Genomic DNA, 21,588 nt, shown 5'->3' on the forward strand with positions numbered 1-21,588 from the left:
CCTCCCTCAGCCAGTCCGTGCCGCCGACGCCGCGCACGCGCGTCTAGGGCTCCCGGGCTCCAGAAGTTGTCCGGGCGGCTGCGAGGGAGAGCGCTGGGCTGGTGACGTCATCTAGGCGAGCGAGGCGGGGCTGCGGACGGTGGGCGGGAGGCTGCCAACGGTTTTGAGTGTGGGCAAGGAGGCGAGGGTGGGTGTGCGGGGGGCCTTGGTCTTCCGGACCGGGGCTCAGGGGAGGGAGACAATCCCTGGTCCACACCTTGGCAAATTGAGGACGACTGAGGTCTGGCGGTGTGGCGAGGAGTCTCCAGGGGTGGTCGGGGTAGAGGATCTGAGGCTAGGCTGGAAGGTGGTGGACTTTTTAGAGAGGTCTGACTGGGTGGCCGAGAGGTCACAAAGTTTCTCTTGGTATAGTACGGAGGGAGGGATTCTGGGGAGCCTTGCTATGGCTTTCTTGCCAGGAGCGGTCGGAGGGGATATACAGGAGGGTTGACCGTGGGTGGAGCGGGAGCATGGCGAAAGGCGTGAGGAGGTGGGGAGAGGGAGGGTCCTGCCTCTCTGCGACGGGGGCCAGGTGAGGGCCAAATAAGACTGCTAGAGGGAAATCAGACCCTTATTGGATTGGGTCCGTTTCAGTTTGCACGTTCTGGGTGTGAGAATTTAAGAGCCTGTGCCAGAAGTTGGTCTGCGGCACTCCAGGGGAACTCCAGTGGTGCTGTCGTCCCTCTATCTTCTGTCCCCACCCCCTCCTTGCTGCACCCTCCTTTTCCACTGGTCCCAGGCATTGTGGAAGGAAATGCTTTTGCCTTCTCCCATGGCCTCTGGAACCGCTGGAAACCTTTCCTCTAACCAGAAAGCTTCCCTACCGTTACTCCCCAAGGATCCTTGGCTTGGAGTCTTTCTCCTTTCTCCCAAATCGTCTTTCTCGGTGCACTTCCCCCCCTCGGGTCTCCTAAAGCAGGACCAGAAGTTCCCAGCTCTGCTGTCTGCAGTTGTCTCGTGCTTGTACTCATGGCAACATCAGCTACCAGCCCCGGTTCACCTCTCCGGGCTGAGGATCTCTTGAGTGATGCATCAGAAGGCCCTGGGCTGAACCAAGTATCCTCTGAGGTGACCTCCCAGCTCTATGCTTCTTTGCATCTCAGTCGTCAGGCGGAAGCCACTGCCCGAGCCCAGCTGTATCTCCCCACCACCTCCCCACCTCCCCATGAGATGTTAGATGGCTTGGCCCAAGAGCTGAGTCTCAGCTTGTCGGCTGGCTTGGAGAACAACTTGAAGAGAAAGGTGAGAGAGGTGTCTCTCGGGGACCTCTACGGTCTTGGAATGGGAGGTGTTAAAAAAAAGAAAAGATTGCTTTGCTGAGATTTGAATTCCTGTTGTTGGACTTCATATTCCTTTTAACAACAGAGTCCCTTATGCTTGTTCCTGGGAGCAAATGTTTATGAGGGAGGAAGTGGCCTGGGATGCCATAATTTGGAAAATTGTGAAACTTCTAGGGTTTTGTGGTCAGAGACACCTGCACCATGGGACAGGTTGCTGTGCTTTGACTGGGACGTGGGCACTAAGGAAGGATAAGGTTTTTTCAGCTAAGGAGGGAACTAGGAGCTTAAAGAAAGCAAAATGTGCTAAGCTCCTTCCAGCTCAAAGCTAGTTTGATTGTATAGTTTACAGTTTGGCATGTCAATCGTTAAAACATGGTCTAATCAAATACACATGTCACAGAGAGGTTGATTATTAGCCTTGGATAGAAAAAGTGTCATAAACAATTTGGAGACTCGTTAGGTCTTCCAGAGTTTGAAAAACTGTTGGCCACAGACTATACTGTCTTCACACAAGATGTTTGCTCTCTAGCTGACAAGGATCCTCATCAGGCTTGTCTTAATGTGGCCAATTAATTTGTTTACACCACTTGGCTGGCTTCTGTAGACATCTGAGGTTCAACCCTTATTGAGTCAGTTCCGGTTTTCTTGGCTGTCCCAGGTGCTGGAGTAAAAATTCTTGGGTTTTAGGGGGTGCCAGATGCCACATACCCTGGCAGTAGGTAGAACATAGATCATTCAGGTTGCATCTGATTTTCATGTTTCTTTATTTTAGGATGGCTCCAAGCATATCTTTGAGATGGAAAGCGTTCGGGGTCAACTCCAGAGCATGCTCCAGACCTCACGGGATACAGCCTATCGTGAGTTAAACCCAGATTTAAGGGGTGGGAGAAGGCGGAGAAAGGAAGGCATCTGAGACCAGAGAGTTCAGGAGGAAAGGCTCCAGTTCTTTGGGAGAGGGGCTGGAGGAGTGGGTGAAGTCAAAAGGAAAGGACCTCTCTTCTCTTCGCCTTCAAGTGGTCCCTGTTCCTATTCTTACCTGACCCTGGCTGTGGGGTCCCTCTGGCTGCCTGCAGGGGATCCCATCACTCCAGGTCCTGGCTCAGAGAGACGAGAAGAGGACTCCTTTGACAGTGACAGCACAGCCACTTTGCTTAAGTGAGTTCCCCTTGGGGTTCTCCTAGCTTGCTTGCTTTCTCGGAAAGCCAATGTTCTCTTCCTGAGTTCTGCTCTTTCCTGCTTTTCTATCTCTTCGGGACCTAAGATGCTTGTCCCTTAGCTTTCAGTTTTCATCCTTTCTTTTCTATCATTTATCCCCTTTACTCTTTCAGGAACGTGGGCGTCTACTGCCTCGTACCTGGCTTTCTCCCAACATCTAGTCCTTCTTTCCCCGGAAGAGTGGGCTTGTTTCTGCTACAACTTATTGCAGGGAGTGTGGTAGACAGGAAGGAGCACTGTAGAGTGAATCACAGAACCTGAGTGCTGTCTAACTCTATGACTTTGGCCAAGTCTCTTGCTCTTTCTGAGTGTCTGTTTCCTCGTTTGTAAAACGTCACAGTTGGACTAGGGGCTCTCGAAAGCTTTCCGTACCCTGATATTCTCTGCCTGCTTTGCTCAGCACCCGGCCCCTGCAAGACTTATCTCCATCTAGCTCAGCCCAAGCCCTGGAGGAGTTGTTTCCCCGCTACGCCAGTCTTCGGCCGGGGCCCCCCCTCAATCCCCCAGATTTCCAGGGGCTGAGAGATGCACTGGATTCCGAGCGCACCCGTCGCAAGGTGAGTCACCGAGGCTTCCTTTTGAAACAGCAAAGATTAGAAATAGGCTGGGCGCTGGTTGAGGGCCTGCAAGCTGAGGCTTTGCTCAGATGGCTCTTCAGGGAGGTCGACTGACCATGCCGTCGAAGATGCACGCCTCTCCTCTGGGTGTGCATTCAGGTCCCTCAGGTGCTTCCTTCATAAGAGTTTATCTTAGTCCCAGATATCTTTTCTGCTTCTCCCCTCTAAAATCTAAGCACCGTGAGGGTCAGACCTTATCTTGTGCAGCACTGTCTTAGTAAGGTCGAGAATGTGCTTGACACAAGGAAACATTCCAGAAGCGTGTGGTGAATGAACAACACGCCTTGCTGGCTTGTGCAAAGGTTTTACAGCTACTGGTGATACAACGGACTTTATCTCTGCAAACCTCAGCTTATCTGAAGGCAGCAGAGACACGGACTAGGCAGGGGAAAGGTTACAGTCATTGGTTGTGTTCTAATTTTTGGAACCGTCTCTGTTTGTTTGAAACTGCCTGGGCCTGAATGAGAGGCTGAATCCTTTCTCCTTGCCATGTTTAACCATTGTGCCCAATGAGGTGCTTAGGCACAAGTCCCTTCCCTCTCTGTGCTGTGTGGGCTGTTGCTTTCCTGCCAGAAGGTTCGTGAAAATTTCTCTCTGGAGATACGGGAAAGAGGATAGCCTGGAAGCTAAGCCCCTGTCTCCTGAGCTGGTAGAGGTCTTGGGCCTCAAGATTCCTGCTCCAAAATTCCTGATTCTTCTCCAAACCTATTCTGTTCTTGGCACCTGGGCTCCCTGCCTCTAGCCCATTTTCGCTGAGAGGCACGGGGAAGTTTGATGCTTTGGTCAAAGTACGAATGGGAACACCCAGACTTCTCATCCTCCTTCCCAGCATTGTGAGCGCCATATTCAGAGCCTGCAGACCCGGGTGCTAGAGCTCCAACAACAGTTAGCTGTGGCTGTGACTGCTGACCGCAAGAAAGATATCATGATCGAACAGTTGGACAAGGTGGCAGGGTAGCAGGACGCGGGTGGGTCTCTCCGTGGGGGCTGCCAAGGAATAGTATAAAGGGGGTGGCCAACCAGCATTTCTTTGTTCATGCCAGGACCTGGGGGTGGGTTTACCAACTCCTGGGAGATGGTGGCTGTTGACTCCGCCCCTGTGGGCAGCAGGAGGGCAAAAACATTACTGTGAAATTCCGTTTGACTTTCCTCTCCTGAGACCCTGGCCCGAGTGGTGGAGGGCTGGAACCGGCATGAGGCTGAGCGGGCTGAGGTGCTGCGGGGGCTGCAGGAGGAACGCCAGGCCGCCGAACTCACCAGGAGCAAGCAGCAGGAGGTGGGCAACCTGGATCGGACGGCATGAGAGCCTAGGGCACAGACCGATAGAGGGAAGGGAGCCCAAATAGCTCCGAGTCCAGGTTCCCAGCAGACTGAGCTCAGTCTTGGAGTCGCTGGCCTGACCGTTCTTTTCCCTTGTCCCCCCCGCCCCCTCCCCCACTTCACTGTTTTTGCTGCCAGACTTGCATCATTGATGTTTTCCGAGTTTTCCCCACACCATGTAGCCTTCTCTTCAGCTCCCAAGTCATTGAGTTAGGTCTCACTTTTAAAGTTTATGTCGCTGAAGCTTTCTGCAGTATAACCTGCGGGGATTCCCCTCTGTTCATCTGTTCTGTGTTCCTCTGTCCCTGAAAGACAGTGACCCATCTGGAGCAGAGCCTTTCCGAGGCCATGGAGGCCCTGAATCGCGAGCAGGAAAGTGCCAGACTGCAGCAACGGGAAAGAGAGACGCTGGTGAGAATGCCAGGCTGGGTCCCTTCCAGTAGAGGCCGCCAGCTCATTCTAGAGCACTGCGGGCCGTGGGTGGGTTGTGGGAGCCGCACCACGGGAGTGTCTCCCCAGGTGTGTCCCTAGAACACTCATTCTGCTAGATCCTCTGTAAACGAGGCTCGGCCGCCAAGCTGGCTCGAGAGATTCTGCACATCATTGCCTTGTTAGAATCATCGGTATTGGATGGTAAAACATGGATTGTTTTACCATCCATCGGTAGATGTATCGTGGCACTGGGGAGCCGAAATATTTTCCGCAGTTTCCTACGTGGTTTTGTTCAGCCAGGTTTGGGAACTCTGCTCTAGGGCAGAGCCAGGAAAGGCGTGGGATGAGACTCAGCCGGGTTTGCGATTGCCGAAGTGATAAGACGAGATGACCCGTATGAATTAGCAGCCAGGCCTGGAGCTCCGATGTGTGGGTGACGCCTGCTCGTGCCACGCGTGCTGGTACCTGTCATCCTCACAGGCCTTATCCAGCAGCGCCGGTCGTGGTTGCTGGTCGGCTGGTTCATGACCGGAGGCTGGGTTTTCTAGTCTCCATGGAGCTTCTTTTGATGTTGGCAGTGACCGCTGTCGTGTACTGAGTGTTACTGTGTGCCGGACACTCGGCTAATTGCTGTCTGTGAATTTTTACTGTAATCCTCACAAGGCAGGCCCTAGATATGATGCCAGCGTTGCAGAGAAAGATGTGTGCCTAAGAACACGTAGCGAGTGACAGCTGGGATGCAAACCGATTTGAACCCAGATGTACCGAATTCGGGAACGGAAGCTCCCGGTGACCATGTCACAGTCCTGTGGGCTTGTCAACGATAATGTTTTTAGCAGACATAGTTGTCAGCGGGTACGCTGTATTGGGGTGAGGGGCCAGATGGCTGGTCTCTCGCAGGCTTGCTGAGGATCTTGGGTTTCCCCGCGGCTCCAGGAGGAGGAGAGGCAGGCTCTGACGCTGAGCTTGGAGCTAGAGCAGCAGCGGAGCCGGGCCCTGCAAGAGGAGCGGGATGAGGCCCGGGCCACACAGCTGAGCGAGCGTCGGCAGCTGGAGGCGCTGACGCTGGCCCTGGAGGAAGAGCGGCAGGCCTGGGCCCAGCAGGAGCGGCAGCTGCAGGAGCGCTGCGGGGCCCTGCAGGAGGAGCTGCGCGCTCAGCTGGACAAGGAGAAGGTAAGAGCGGCCGTTCTCAGGCAGGGCCGGTGCGCCCAGTACCCGCAAGGCTGAGGAGGGAGATTCCCCGGAGCCGAGCAGATAGTCACGTGTGAAGAGGGAGCGCTACGGCACGGAGGTAGTGGAGAGGTGGGATAGGAGGCGCGCACTCCAGTTTGACTTCCTTTCTCAGGGGAACACCCAGAGGGAGGCGCAGGCGGCGCGGGAGGCCCAGCAGCAGCTGGCGCGGGCGCAGGCGGAGGCGCGGCGGCTGGAGGGGGAGCTGGACACGGCTCGGAGAGAGAGAGACGCCCTGCAGCTGGAGATGAGCTTGGTGCAGGTCAGGCGGCGGCGCGTTCCCCAGCTTGCCTTCCTCCCTAGGACCAGTAGGTCTCAGCACAGTGACCTTTTGGGAGTCACGGCAAACGCTGCCGTTTTTTAACTAGAATTTTGACCCCTCAAGGCCTTTACAGTAGCCCCCTTCATCCAGGGGGGATGCGGTGCCCGAAATCCTATACGTACCACGTGTTTTCTGTACGTGCGCGCCTGCGGGAAAGGTGAATTTACAACGTATTCACATAAGAGATGGACAGTAACTCGTGTTAAACTCGAACACTTAGAGCAACAGACTGTGATAGAAGTTACGTGAATGTGGTCTCTCCCTCGACACATCACACTGCCCTGCACTCCCCCGTCTTCCGGTGAGGACGTGAGATGGGGAGGTGCCCGCATGCGGGGACAAAGGAGGTGAGGGGCACAGGCGTGTGACACAAGGTTGGGCTGCTGCTGACCTTCTGGCAGCACACCAGGAGGCAGATCGCCTGCTTCTGGACCACAGTCTGGACAGCAAAACCGTGGCCAGGGGGACTACTGTGTGTGTGAGGTGTGTGTTCGGGGCACACTGATGCAGTTCCCAGAGCAAGTCACCCTGAGAGACTTTCCTTATTAATGATCAACGTAGGAGATGCACCGAGTTTCTGGTTAGCGAGGCCAGTGTTGGGAAAAACACGCTCCTTTTACTTTTCACCTAGCCCGCGGAACTGGCGGACTGACCACATGGAAACTAATTTCTCGTGGAGGACCGCGGGTGGAGATGTTAGTACAGTTCCGTAGCAGTGCGTAGGCTGCCGTAGCCCCTGGACTGGTGCTCGCTGGGAGTTCACAGAGTCTGCTCAACAGCCCCGCTGTGGAAGCTCTGTGCTGGGAGCTGGGAATCGTCCGGGCCAACGAGGAGCCACCAGCTGGGGGGGCGGGTTTGTCAAACACACGCATTCTTGAGGTAGTGTCATAGCTGATAGTTGAGGGACAGGAGAACTCCTCTTGACTCAGGGTCATCTTGGTTGTGAGGTCCTCTCCAGCCCCACTGAGTAAGATCCGCAGCCTCTGACAATCCCCGTTCCCTGTTTGAATTTTTCTCCTAGTATGCTACGTTCTGCAGCTTTTAAAATCTTGTGCATTTTTTGAAGGCAAGGATGTTTGTTCATTGTTGAATTCCACAGTGGTGCCTGGCTCCCGTGTTATTTAAGCCGTCGATTTCCTTATTGTTCTATCCATTATCGAAAGGGAGGTGTTGACATTTCCAACTATCACTGTAGAANCTGTTCATTGTTGAATTCCACAGTGGTGCCTGGCTCCCGTGTTATTTAAGTCGTCGATTTCCTTATTGTTCTATCCATTATCGAAAGGGAGGTGTTGACATTTCCAACTATCACTGTAGAACTTGCCATGCCTCCCTTCAAGTCTGTCCATTCTTTCTTCATATATTGTGGGGCTTTGTTAGGTACATAGATGTTTATGTGGTTATGTCTTCTTGATATAATCCTTGTTGGCTTAAAATCTGTTTTGTCTAATGATAATCTAGCCCCCACCCTAGCTCTCCTGGTTGCTCTTTGCATTGGCTCTTTTCATCCTTTTACTTAACAGGCTTTTGCGTCTTTGTATCTGAAGTCAGTCTCTTGTCGACCACATACAGTGGATCATGTTTTGTTTCGTTGTTTAATCCATTCTGCCAATTTCATATCGGCCTTTTAATTGGAGAGTTTAATCCATTTACATTTAAAGTAATTACTGGTAGGGGCGCCTGGGTGGCTCAGTCGTTAAGCGTTAAGCGTCAGCCTTCGGCCCAGGGCGTGATCCCAGGGTCCTGGGATCAAGCCCCACATCTGGCTCCCTGCTCCGCTGGGAGCCTGCTTCTTCCTCTCCCACTCCCCCTGCTTGTGTTCCCTCTCTGGCTGGGTGTCTCTCTCTCTGTCAAATAAATAAATAAATAAATAAATAAAATCTTTAAAAAAAAAAAAAGATAAAGTCATTACTGGTAAAGAAGGACTGATTCTGCCATTTAACTATTTGTTTTCTGTACGTCGTCCCTGTTTTTGTTTTTCAGTTGCTCCGTTACTGCCTTTCAGGGGTACTTCATCAATATTTTGTGTATGTTTGATTCTCTTCATTTTCCTTTACTGTACATTTCAAAAGTAATTAACGATTCCCTTGAGGTTACGGTTAACGTCTTAAAGTAACGGTCACCTAGTCTGAATAATGCTAGCTTTAGTTTCAGCAGTGTACAGCCACTGTTGGTATTCGTCTGTGTCCCCTCGGTTTCACAGTGTTATTGACGCAGATTTATCAGTACTGTTTTGTGCATCTGCCCTTTATGTCCTATAGGAAGAAAGGAGTTCCAAACCGAAGGTACAGTAATACAGGCTTCTGTAGTTTCTATGGAGTAACCTTATCGGTGTCCTTTATTTCTTTGTACAGCTTCAGGTTACTGTCTCCATTCATTTTGGCCTGTCGGACTCCCTTCAGCCCTTTTTCTATAGGTCAGGTCTGCTAGAAATGAATGCTTGTAGCTTTTGTGTATCTGAGAGTGACTTAATTTCTTCTTCATTCTTGAAGGTTTTTGTTTTTTGTTTCACTTGACAGTTGATTTTCTTTCGGCTCTTTAAATAATGTCATTCCGGGGCGCCTGGGTAGCACAGCGGTTAAGTGTCTGCCTTCGGCTCAGGGCGTGGTCCCAGCGTTATGGGATCGAGCCCCACATCATGCTTCTTCCTCTCTCTCCCTCTGCTTGTGTTCCCTCTCTTGCTGGCTGTCTCTATCTCTGTCGAATAAATAAATAAATAAATAAATAAATAAATAAATCTGTAAATAAATAAATAAATAAAGTCATTCCACTACCTTCTGGCCTCCATGACTTCCTATGAGGAATCCGCAGTTAGTCTTATGGGGGCGCCATTGTAGGTGACAAGGTACTGCTCTCTTACTCCTTTCTCTGTGTTTAGCTTTTTTTTTTTTTTTAATTTTATTTATTTTTTGAGAGAGAGGGAGAGAGAGCGAGTGCCCATGAGCCAGGGAAGGAGCAGGTGGAGAGGGACAAGTAGACTGTGCTGAGCGCAGAGCCCAACGCAGAGCTGGAGCCCTACGTGAGCTCGACCCCATGAGCCCTGAGAGTATGACCTGAGCCAAAATCAAAGTAGGCTGCTTAACTGACTGAGCCAACCATGTGCCCCTCTGTGTCTGGCTTTTGACAGTGTGACTATGATGTGTCATAGCGTGGGTCTCCTTGAGTTTATTCTGTGTGGAGATTGTTGAGTTTGGGGGATGGGTAGATTTGTCTTTTATCAATTTTGGGAAGTTTTTGGCTGTTTTTTCAGATTTTTTTTTTCCATTCTTTCCTCTCTTTCTTGTCATTCCGGGACTTTGCTAATGCATCCATTGGTATGATGTCCCACAGGTCCCTCAGGTTCTGTTCATTTCTCTTGATTGTTTTTTGTTGTTGCTCATTGGATTGGATAATTTCTGTTGCTTATCGTCAGGTTCATTGGCCCTTTCTTCTTCCTGCTGAACTCTGCCATTGAGCCCCTTTGGTGACTTTTTAAAATAGTCTTTATTTTTTAGGCCAGTCTTATGTTCAGAGCAACAGGGAGCAGAGGGTACAGAGATTTCCTGTATACCCCTACCTCCACAGATACATGGCTGCCCCCGTTACCAACATCCCCCACCAGAGTAGAACGTTTGTTACAACTGATGAACCTTCCTGACACGTCATTATCACCTAGAATCTGTACATTACGTTAGGGTTTCCTCTCGCTGTTTATGGGTTGGGACAAATTTATAATGACACGTGTCCACTTTTATAGTGTCACACTCAGTTTCACTGCCTGTTCATCCCTTCCTCCCTCCAACCCCTGGCCACCACTGAGCTTTTTACTGTCTTCATAGTTTTGCCTTTTCCAGAGTGTCATGTAGTTGGAACCCTACAATACGTAGCCTTTTTAGATTCACCTCTTTCACTTGGTGATACGCATTTAAGTTTCCTCCATGTCTCTTCATGGCTTGATAGCTCATTTCTTTTTAGTGTTAAATAACAACCCACCGTCTGGATGGACCGCAGTGTATTTAGCCATGCCCCTACTGAAGGACATCCTGGTTGCTTCTAATTTCTGGCAGTTAAGAGTAAAGCTGCTGTAAGCATCCACGAGCAGGTTACGGTGTGGACCTAAGTTTTTAACTCCTTTGGGTAAATAGCAAGGAGCGTGGTTGCTACATTGCATGGTAAGAGTGTACTTTGTTTTGCCGGAAACCACCACAGTGCCTTCCAGAGGGGCTGTACCACTTTGCATTCCCATCAGCGATGAATGCGCGTTCCCGTTGCTCCACATCTCTCCAACATTTGTTGTGCTCAGTGTTCTGGATTTTGGTTATTTCGGTAGGGGTATGTAGTGAAACGGGTGTGTAGTGGTATCTCGTGAAATTTTCATATCATCAATTATACTTTATAACTCCAAAATTTCTATTTGGTTCGTATTTATTATTTACGTCCCTATTGATGTTTTCTATTTGTTCATACATTATTCTGATTTCATTTAGTTTGTTGTCCACAAATAGTTCATTCAGCATATTTAAGACTGTTGATTTAATGTGTTTGATTAGTAATCCCAATGTCTGGGCTTCCACAGGAGATGTTCCTGTCAAATCTCTCTCTCTCTCTCTCTCTTTTTTTTAAGATTTGTTTTTAAGTAAACTCCACACCCAGTGTGGGGCTTGAACTCACAACCCTGAGGTCCAAGAGTTCCATGCTCTACCGACTGAGCCAGCCAGGCACCCTTAATGCTCTTTTTCCTTTGAATGAGTCATATTTTCCTGTTTCTGTGTTTTGTAATTTGTTGTTGAGAACTAGATGTCTTAAATATTATAATGTAATTATGGAAATCGTAATCTCTCTCTTCTTGGATTTTTTTTGTTGTTGGCTGCAGCCATCCATTTGTAGAGTGACTTTTTCAAACTGTTTTTGCCAAGTCTCCATTTCTTGTTTTGTGCGGTGACTGACATTTCTGTTATCTCTGTGAGTTGACAGAGATTTTCTTAGATGTCTGCATTCCTCTCCCAAATAAGTATATATGTCTTTTCATCTTATGATTGATGCTACCAGGGAAGCCTCTGCAGGAGCCCAAAACAAAAGTGGTTCTTTGCTCTGGTTCCTCAGGGAACTGCCTAACTAGCCAAAATGCCCAATCCCACGTTTTTGGAGGATAAGGTCCTTACTGCCCACCCTTACTTCAGCCGGCCCCTCTAAACTCCCGGGCTACCGTTCCCATGGCTGCAGTGGCTGAGGGTTGGGGGATGGAAGCAGGCTCACACCCCAGCTCTTGTACCGAAGTCCAGCAGCCTCCGTCTTCATCAAGCACTGTCCTGGTCGAGTAAGTGTCTGTTCAGGTTCCAGAGTTCCCAAACAGTGGGTTTCGGTATTTTCCCCCAGCTTAATGGATATTTTGGCAGAAAGACCGACCCCTGCAGTTTCCTACCCTGCCGTGTCCCATGACGTCACGGTTTTTAAATTCTGTTTTAAATAAAAACGCCATAAGACATTATTAATATTGTTCTGTAAAGTCACTATTCATTTAGAGGTATCCATATAATTTACTATTTTCTTTGTTGTTCTAACTTTCTTTGAACTCAGACCTCCCATGTGAGATCTTCTTCTGGGTGGAAAAATCTCTCTGTATGTGTGCGTGTATATGTATGTATATATGTGTGTGGTTCTTCGTTTAGTTTGAAAACGTCTCTGGGGCACCTGGGCAGCTTGGTCAGTTAAGCACCCAACCCTTGATCTCGGCTCAGGTCTTGATTTCAGGGTGATGACTTCAAGGCATGTGTTGGGCTCCATGCTGAATGTGGAGCCTGCTTAATTAAAATTTTTTTTAATTTTGAAAAATTAAAAAAGAGTGTCTTTATTTCACCATCACTTTTTTAAGATTTATTTTTTTTTATTAGAGAGAGAAAGCGCATGCGGGGAGGGGCAGAGGGAGAGAATTTTCAAGCAGACACCCCACTGAGCATGGAGCCCAGTGCAGGGCTCGATCTCACAACCCTGAGATCATGACCTGAGCTGAAACCAAGAGTCAGACACCTAACCGACTGAGTCACCCAGGTGTCCCTGTGGGTTGCTGCTGTAAAAAAACCTATACATTTGCAGCAGCTTGTCACTGTCACCTCTTAATATGAACATCTTTCTGTGTCTAGTATGCCCAGTACATGACATGTAGATAGACGTGATTTTTAAGAATAGTACGTCTCAGTGAATGGGTGAATCATAGTGTTTTGGTTTTTTTTTTTTAAGATTTTATTTATTTATTTGACAGAGAGAGAGAGACAGCCAGCGAGAGAGGGAACACAGGCAGGGGGAGTGAGAGAGGAAGAGGCAGGCTCCCAGTGGAGGAGCCTGATGTGGGGCTCGATCCCATAACGCCAGGATTATGCCCTGAGCTGAAGGCAGACGCTTAACGACTGAGCCACCCAGGCGCCTCTGAATATAGTTTTCATAAGCATTTTCATTTCGATGAGAAATGTACACTGACACCAATTTTTTCACTATTAATAATGGGGCTGCCGTGAGCATCGTTGTACATAAATCTTTGATGCCCCTTCCGTAGGATAGATTCCTTAAAGTGCCATCGCCAGCTCAGAGGGAGTATATATTAACTTCTCCCTTAGAAGACTTTAGGTACTGAGCTGTCTGGAGTAGTCAGCATCAGGAGGCAGAAGTCAGAATGGGGCTGGAGTGGGAAGAAGTGGGGAGCAGCTCTTCCGTGAGTATAGAGTTTTAATTTTATGAGATGAACAGTCCTAGAGATCTGCACAGTAATGTGAGGTCAGCACTACTCAACTGTATGCTTAAAAGTGGTTAAGGAGGTACATTTTATATTATGTGGGGTGTTTTTACCACAATTTTTAACAAAGAAAAAAAGAATTGGTGTAATAGCGAAGGGTTTAGTATGACGGGAGAGGGGAGGTGGGTGGGGTTGCCGTGTAAGCCGGTTCAAGCGGCCAGAACGTTCTTCTTCGGGCACTGGGGGCATTTAGACGATTCAAACAAGGGGATAAATTGAGCACATTTGCATTTTAGGACATTCACTCAGGCACAAAGTGGAGGGTGTACTGGGGCCAACGTGAGAGAGGGTGGAGGGTAGAATAGAGGCCAGGAGATCGAGTGGACGTGAAATAATACTGAATTACCGTCGTGGTGAGTGGAGGAGTAAATTCAGGAGTTAAGGAAGTAGAATGGAAGGACCCGTTGGAAGGTGGAAAGAAGCAGGAGGAGGCAGGATGACTCTGGGTTTCAGACAGCATGGGTGTTCCGATGGAGGGCGGTGCCATTAACCAGGGCGAGAAATGTAACAGGAGACGGTTCGAGCATAAAACACCAAATGAGCTCAATTTTGAATGTGTTTTATGTTTTTTAATCTTTTTGTTTTTTAAGATTTTATTTATTTGTCAGAGAGAGAGCTAGGAAGCACAAGCAGAGAGAGCAGCAGGCAGAGGGAGAAGCAGCCTCCCCACTGAGCAGGGAGCCCGATGCGGGACTCGATCCCAAGACCCTGGGATCCTGACCTGAGCCGAAGGCAGACGCTTCACCGGCTGAGCCCCCAGGCGCCCCTTAATGTGTTTTATTTGAGGCGTAGCCAAGTGCCTGTATTCAGGAGGGTTCTGGGTGTGTGGACTTAAACTCCAGCTAAAGAGAGATTTGGAAAGTGCTTTAAGGTATAAAAGGTAAGGAAAACATAGCCTAAACTCTCCGTGTTTGTAATACACATATCAAAGCATCCGTGAGCCGGAATGTTAGTTAGTATGTGGTCAGAAGACTGAGGACAGGACTCATCCGCCCCCTCCGGGCCCTGCAGCAAGAGCGGTGGGCTGGGGTGGAGGAGCACGGCGCGAGGTCACAGAGCTGGCGGAGGTCACGGAGCTGGCGGCGTGGAGGGGCCAAGGGGGGCGTGCCTCTCTCCACGGCAGGTGTTGCGGGGGGGGCCCCATAAGACAAAGACGGAGAAATCATCACTGTGGGATTTGGAAATTCAGTTCTTTGTCGTGAAGGGCTGTGAGGGGAAATCTGGTTTCGGGGAGTTGCAGAGGGACTGTGAGGTGAGAAGGAAGAGGCAGGGTAGCAGCCCAACCCTGCTTTAGGAGGAGGGGGAGGGGACGGGGACGCCTGCTGAGTGTCCTAGAGATGGGCTCCTTGTACCTACCAGTTGCTTTTGGCTAAATGCGTATTTCTTTCGCGCAGCGTCCCCTTGCCTTCTGTGTGGGTGTGAAGTGCGGGAGTCCCGCCTGGAACCTGTTTCCCTCCTTGCGGCAGAATTCTTCCCCTTCATCCCTCAGGCGTCGGGGGCATGGGGGGAGGAGGCTGGGGTTTGTCGGCCTCACGTCCCCCGTCCTCCGCCTCAGCGAGCAGAGCTGTCAGCTCGCCTTCCTGCACCCCCAGGCGCGGTGTGAGAGCCAGCGGATCCAGCTGGAGTCGGAGCTGGCCGTGCAGCTGGAGCAGCGGGTGACCGAGCGGCTGGCACAGGCTCAGGAGAGCAGCCTGCGGCAGGCGGCCTCCCTACGGGAGCATCACAGGTGCCTGGCGCTTACGTGCTGCCCCCGTGGCCTCTCAGGGCCCAGTCTCCAGAGCTGCCCCTCTCCCGCCCCTCCCAGTCCCACTTCCCGCATCCCTTCTCCCCTGCCAGTTTTTTCTGGAAATGCTTCTTCGGTGAATCAGTATCCCATATCCCATACATCCTCACCTCAGTCTCTGCCCCTGGGGACCCCGTCCTGCGACACCCGCTCTGTCCCTCCGTCCTTGGCCAGGCTGGCTGGCGCTCTCGCCGGCACGGGCGCACGTTCTGGCTCTTTCCCGTGTGATGACTTTGGTCCTCAGACTCAGCCCTCCGTCCTCACCCGTGTCCTCCCAGGAAGCAGCTGCAGGACCTGAGTGGACAACACCAGCAGGAGCTGTCCTCGCAGCTGGCTCAGTTCAAGGTGGAAATGGCAGAGCGGGAAGAGAGGCAGCAGCAAGTGGCGCAGGACTACGAGCTCAGGTGCGGGTCCCCAGGTGCGGGTCACGCCGCAGCCCTTTCTGTCCCTTCCCTGCGCCAGAGCGCAGACAGGGAGTGGCAGTGGGCTGCCCCCTCCGAGGGCCTGTCCGCGTCTGCAGTGGCCCCGGCCCCTTTCGGAATGGCAGACGCCTGCGGCCTCAGAGGCTGTCCTCCCCCTGCCGTCTCTCCCCCAGGCTGGCCCGGGAGCAGGCACGCGTGCGGGAGCTGCAGAGCGGCCGCCGGCAGCTGCAGGAGCAGCGGGCCGAGCTGGTGGAGCGGCTCCAGGCCATGCTGCACACCCACTGGGAGGAGGCGAACCAGCTGCTCAGCGCCGCTGGCCTGCCGCCCAACCCCCCGGTAGGCATCGCCCTTGAGCTCAGCGGGTCCTGAGGTCCAGCCACACCTGCCCTGGGGGAAACTGCCCCGTGTGCTTTCGTGAAGCACTGTCCCATCAGAGGGACCCAGGCTGGCACCGGCGTGGGGCCCACTCTCCTCCGCCAGCCCCGGAGGCCTCTCAGCCCTCACCCTGTTTTGTTGGCGTCTTCCATTTCCTCCTCATAATTCTTCAATTTTTATGTTAAGCTAAAATCTTTTTTGGAATAGATAACATGCACGTGGTAACAAAGGAAATCCAAAGAGTTTGAAAAGGTGGGCGGTGGAAAGTGCCCCCCCCCCCNGGCAAGCCCGGCCCCCAGGGGTGGCCTCCCATGCATGGCTGCACCACTTCTCTTTGACCAAGTGTTTATTCGTGGACATCAAAGTCGTTCTCTATATCCTGCTTCCACGCTCCGTGCTGACGTAAATACCGTCACACGTGTCTTCGTGCAGGCCTATCTGTAAAGCTTCTGGAGACGGAATTGTAAGGTCAACGTAAGCATGGAAGGTGATAGATGTTACCAGATCCCCTTCTAAGGACTTTCTACTAATTTGTCATCTTCAACTTGGAATCAAGGTGTCTGTGCCCTGTCTCGCGTCTTTACGTGCACAGGCGCTGATCCTGTCTCTCCTGTGCCCAGGTGCCTGCCACCAGCCCCTCCAGCCCTGGGCCTCAGGAGCCGGAGAAGGAGGAGCACAGGCTGTGGACTCTGCCTCCCGTGGCCGTGGCCCTGAAGCCCGTACTGCAGCAGAGCCGGGAAGCGGGGGTTGAGCCACCTGTTCTCTGCAGCCCTTCCCCAGACCTCAGCCTCCTGCTGGGCCCCTCTTTTCAGAGCCAGCACTCCTTCCAGCCCCTGGAGCCGAAGCCAAGCCTCACCTCATCCTCGGGTAACTGGGGACACACGTCACTGGGGTTCCCCGGACACATGCTGACGGGCTCCTCTTACCTGCTTTCTGTCTGGGGCTCAAGCAGTTAGTTTCCTAGATGTCTCAGTGACCAGAAGGTGCGAGAAGCAGGAATCCACTCAAGTTGTTCGAATAAAAGGAGTGAGAGCTCATGGGAGTCTGACGTTACTGGGCTTGAGGAGAACCAACGTTGGGACGGGGGCCCGGGGCGCTCTCCAGAACCGATTTTGGGCCGTGTGGGCTCTTGGCGCTGCCTGTCCCTGAGCAGCTCCTTCCTCTGGTGGACCAGCGCTCTCTCCTAGGTTCTTGCTCTCCTCACCTCGGCTGACATGTGGGTTTGACCGGTTGTGACACTGGCTCCAGCCGATACTCTAGTCAACCGTAGACAGACAGTGGTGTATCTGTCTTGGGTCCAGTTCGAGGAGAGGCGCTCTGATGGGTCGGTAACCGTTCCTTGGGTGCGGTGACTTTTCCTGGCTTGGTCAGCGGGGACTTGGGTGGACAGCGGCGCTCTGTGCGGTGCAGACGTGACGGCCCAGGTCCGGTGAAGAATGAGGGACAGATTACATCACGATTTTGAATGTAAAAATTACGTAGTCGTGATTAAAGAGAATGAGGGTCGGAATATGTCTCTTAATCCCAAGCCCCTCTGAACACCGGTTTCTGTTCTTCAGGGAGTTTATGGTGGGGTTTCTTTGCTCAGAGTCTCAGTACCAGGACCTTCCCCCCTGCCCACACCCCTCAAAACCCAGCTGTGCCGTCTGCCGGCCGCTTCCAGCCTTCTCTCTCCAGCTGCTGTAAACTCCGACCCTCCTCTTTCTCCCTGCGGGGACGCCCCTCCTGTATTTAATAGGCCTACTTCTCTGGGCATTTGGGGGGTTGATTTGTGGAGGACCCTCCTTCCCTCCCACACACACGTGGCCCTGTTTCCCTTTCCAGCAGGGGCCTTCCACCCTGACCACAGGCCGGAGCGGCCGTTCCCTGAGGAAGATCCCGGGTCCGACGGGGACAGCTTCCTCAAGCAGGGGCTGCCGCCCCCCTCCCAGCTCGAGGGCCTCAAGCATTTTTTGCAGCAGGTAAGAGGGGACCCACCCATCCCACCTCACCTCCTTCTCCCCTTCTTCATTTTCTCCTCCTGCAGCTGCACCCCCTTTCAGGACTGGTGCCTTTCTCCCAGTCTGTCTGATATAAGTCCCTTCTGGAACTTCCCGGCCTCTGCCTCCCTCCCAGACCCAGGTCTCTTTCTTTATCGGTCCTCAGGGAACCTTACTGTCTTGTCCCCGCAGCTGCTGGAGACGGTACCCCAGAGCAGCGAGGCCCCCTCTGTTGATCTCTTGCCCCCGAAGTCTGGTGAGTGCGGACTCTGAAGAAGGTTGGGGCCAGGCATGGAGAAGGCGGGAGCTGGTTGTCGGGAACGGACCTTTGGAAGCTGGCCAAGGTCATAAAGCCTAACGAAGGCTGGGTGGTGGGGTGTCCTTGGCTCTTGCCCCGTTTCCTGATTCTCGCATCTTCTTCCTTGTGCTAGGTCCGCTGACCGTCCCGTCTTGGGAGGAAGCCCCCCAAGTGCCACACCTCCCACCCCCTGTTCATAAAACCAAAGTGCCCCTAGCCATGGCGTCCAGTCTTTTCCGGGCGCGTGAGCTTCCCTCAAGCCACTCCCAGGGCAGCGGTCCCAGCGGTGGCTCCCCAGAGAGGGGTACGCAGGCCGTGGCTTCCCAGGGCGGGGGGGTCTTGGGTGCAGAGCTGGTACCTGGGACTGAAGGCCCTTCTGGGTTCCTGGGGAGGTGACGCTGGGGCCCCAGCGTGACCGGCCTTCCCGGTGCACCTCTCAGGTGGAGACGGGCTGGCTCCCGCGGGGCAGCTCATGGACGTGTCTCAGCTCTTACGACTGTACCAGGCTCGGGGCTGGGGCACGCTGCCTGCCGAGGACCTGCTGCTGTACCTGAAGAGGCAGGAGCATGGCAGGTACCAGCCTAGAGGGCGAGGCGGAGTGGGAGACTGGGGTCTGGCCCGTGGGCGGCCGGCGCAGGCCCACGGATCCACGGAGAGCCATCCGTTGTTCTGGGGAAGAAGGCACGGGCCAGCGGTGGGCCCACGGTCTCCTCTTCCTCTGTCCCCTGCTGCTCTCGCCTCTCTCTGGTCTCTTCCTTTCTAGTGTCCGTCTCCTCACCTGTAAACACCACCTCCGTGCCTCCGTGCCCTCGTACCTTCGTTTTCTCCTCTTTACCCCGCAGCTCAGAGCTCAGACTCTAGGACTCTGACCTAGTGTAACTCCCTAGTGAGTCCGCAGTGTCTCCTCCTGTTTGATCCCCAGGTCTGTCTCGTTTGTTGTTCTTCGCAAGAGACAGATTGGGGAGTGGGGCGGGGGGCAGCTCCCCATCCTCATCCCTCCATTTCTGTGGCAGGACGGACAGCCGAGGGGTTAACGTCCCCAGAAGGAACACAGACTCCCGCTTGGGTGAGATCCCCCGGAAAGAGGTGAGGGATAGTGGGGCAGGGACGGGGGCATGGAAGGGCCCTCGCTGACTGGTCCCCAGCTGGCTCCGTTGTCTGTTGCCTGGCCCCTGCTTCCTCCATGTCATCCGTGGCCTGGTCTCTCCCCTCTGCTGATTGACCGTGGCCCCCTCGTGCTCGGTGCCTTTCCGCAGCGTGGAGAGGCTGACTCTCCCTCCTCTTCTCCTCACTCCAGATCCCCTCCCAGGTGCTCCCTCGCCGCCTCGCTCCAGCCCCTAAGACCGAAAAGCCTCCAGTTCGCAGGAAAGGCGGGCACCCTCCCCCCAGCAGCACGAGGAGTCGGGGGGGCATCTGGAGATGAGCCCCTTGCCCTTCCTACTCTTCTTGAGTAAATGCTCGAGAGTCTGTTCGAGTCTCTGACTCCTAGGCATCTGAGAAAATGGAGATTTCATGGGAAACTACTTGGTAAAGAAACCTCATTTTTTTGAGTATATTTTTTATATGTTACATATTCCCGTTTTCTATTGTGTGGAAAAGACACGAAGGCTTTGAAGAAAGACCTCTGGCTAGGTTTGAGGAGTTCCAGTGACCTAAGGTTCGGAACATGCAGAGCGATGAGCCATGGTCGGAGATGGGATTACGGAAGGTTCTCGCTTTCTTCTTTATACATTTCTGTATTTCCACATTTTCTGAAACAAGCATGTTATTACTTAATAATCAGAAAAAACACACTTGTAATAAAAGTAAATTATTGTATAAAGAGCGAGGAAAAATTCGATCGTTGGAGATTATTGGTCTCAAGGGCGAGTAAGGCTTATGGATTGCATCGGCGGGGCGCTGACCCACCGGCAGCCACGCTGCGGCGCTGAGACACGGGTTAAAGACTAGACTGCTGTCCAGGAAAGAAAAAAGAGCCGTCCTCAATCTCACCACAGTGAACGAGAAAGAACCGGCCCGTGTGCGGAGCTGAGGAAGGCCCTGCATCACTGCACACACACGGAGGGCCAGGAGTACGACTGAGGTCCAGCTGCAGGACGACGCCCTGGGACCCGCATCCCCTCCAGCTCAGAGCCCAGCGCAGGCGGCGAGGATGCCAGGTATGGCTCGGAAGGGCCTGGCCGTCCCGGGGTGTCTTCTGTGACGGGGGCGAGGCTGGTCTCTCTGCCCCCCAGTTACGTGGTTAGTGCCAGCATAGACGCGATGGCACACACCTCAGTGTTCCATAGACGCAAAAGCGTGGGCCTTGCTTGCTGCCACCGCGGAGAAACTTCCGAGCCTCCGGGGGAGGGAGAGGGAGAGAAGATGGACGGCCAGCACCGGTTCCGGCCAGGACAGCTTGGCCCTCGGTGCCTGCACTCAGGGCTGCTCTCTGGCGGAGAGACGCCCTCCAAGCCCTGTCTGTCTCTCTACCCACCTAGGAGAACGTTGACTTTGCTCCTTTTTGATTTGAACAAACTCTGGTGGCCTTTGGTCGCCGTTCGTAGATCATTTTATGCCATTTTTAAAAGCTGGTGAGATGAACACTGAGTCTTACCTCCTCGCCTCCTGGGTTCCAACCTGCCCCCATCCGTCAACACACCCTACATTTTTCTTGACACGAAGGATGGTCCGGAGAACGTCGCCCAGCTCTCCAGAACAAAATCAGAAGGGGGCACAGTGCTGATGTAACCATTCTGTGAGCTAATTATAGAAAGACAATGTCAGTTGTTAAAATATCTAGTGAACATGAGAAGCCTTTCTCTTCCCTGAAGACCAGCAAGGAGGGGCTGGGAGGGGGAGAAAAGCCACAGACAAGCAGCCCCCCACTTTTTCCTTCCATAATCATCTCGGGAAGATTCCAAGGGGGGACAAATGAAAGAATTCGCGAGTTCTGGAAATGCCCACACGCGGAGGAGGTGGGAGCAGGCTTTCAGGTTTCACTTAGTGTGGCTGGGGGGTGACATGGGACTTTGTCCCTGGAGGATTCCCACAGCCCCGTGGGGGTGGGCATGGGGGAACATATTGGGGTGACGACTTCGCTCCACCGCCAGGAAGCCCCGGGGGGGGCTGGCTCTGGGGCCCAGTGTGTTTCCTTGGTAACGTCCAGAGCAGCCGGTGGTCCTGCTCCACACGGTCGCCAGGGGTCTCGGGCTCTTCCGTCCGCAGATCAGGGGCATTATCTATGTGGTTGAAGCAAGATCATGGTCACGTGGGACTCTGGGGTGGCAAGAAGGGGCAAGAGCCAGGCCCGCTGGTTTGAGACCCATACTTGGAAATGCCACACATCAGCATTGCTTATGTTTCGTTGCCAAGACCTGAGTCACGGGAGACTCGGAAGCGTGGCCCGGCTGCACACCGTGCTTGCAGCCCTAGCCTCTGTTTCGATGCAAGAACCGGGGAAGAAGGAAGGATGGAGTCCGGGTGGGCAGCTAGGAGTCTGCCGGGCTGCGAGGGGCGCCTCCCTCGGGG

At 52.9% G+C, this 21,588-nt stretch overlaps 1 protein-coding gene across 5 annotated transcripts; it reads left to right on the top strand.

The window, feature by feature from the left end:
* The first annotated feature begins 49 nt into the window (after positions 1-49).
* On the top strand, positions 50-20,853 carry CNTROB (centrobin, centriole duplication and spindle assembly protein). Of its 5 annotated transcripts, XR_004621660.1 has the most exons (20): positions 52-1,281; positions 2,092-2,176; positions 2,393-2,474; positions 2,935-3,091; positions 3,981-4,097; positions 4,311-4,427; positions 4,784-4,882; positions 5,840-6,076; positions 6,249-6,395; positions 14,814-14,947; positions 15,283-15,408; positions 15,600-15,762; positions 16,422-16,668; positions 17,626-17,762; positions 17,973-18,036; positions 18,212-18,382; positions 18,519-18,651; positions 19,092-19,164; positions 19,376-19,605; positions 20,076-20,853. XR_004621660.1 is itself a non-coding variant. In XM_034646847.1 (19 exons), the coding sequence occupies exons 1-19, from the start codon at positions 1,009-1,011 to the stop codon at positions 19,499-19,501; spliced, it is 2,685 nt and encodes an 894-aa protein (XP_034502738.1). In that variant the 5' UTR covers positions 50-1,008; the 3' UTR covers positions 19,502-19,913. The 5 variants fall into 5 exon arrangements, 4 of the variants coding, with proteins under 4 accessions (XP_034502738.1, XP_034502739.1, XP_011225717.2 ...); XM_034646847.1 differs by lacking the exon at positions 20,076-20,853 and having other exon boundaries at positions 50-1,281; positions 17,629-17,762; positions 19,376-19,913; XM_034646848.1 differs by lacking the exon at positions 20,076-20,853 and having other exon boundaries at positions 51-1,281; positions 2,968-3,091; positions 19,376-19,913.
* Positions 20,854-21,588: the final 735 nt, after the last annotated feature.

This window comes from Ailuropoda melanoleuca, chromosome 17 (assembly GCF_002007445.2).
Source record: "Ailuropoda melanoleuca isolate Jingjing chromosome 17, ASM200744v2, whole genome shotgun sequence".
NCBI classification, from domain to species: Eukaryota; Metazoa; Chordata; class Mammalia; order Carnivora; family Ursidae; genus Ailuropoda; species Ailuropoda melanoleuca.

Coding starts and splice junctions, on each gene's coding strand:
- CNTROB (XM_011227415.3), top strand. CDS start 1,009: ATGGCAACATCAGCTACCAGCCCCGGTTCACCTCTCCGGGCTGAGGAT. Junction 1,282..2,091: donor AGAACAACTTGAAGAGAAAG/GTGAGAGAGGTG, acceptor TCTTTATTTTAG/GATGGCTCCAAGCATATCTT. Junction 4,428..4,783: donor CCAGGAGCAAGCAGCAGGAG/GTGGGCAACCTG, acceptor TGTCCCTGAAAG/ACAGTGACCCATCTGGAGCA.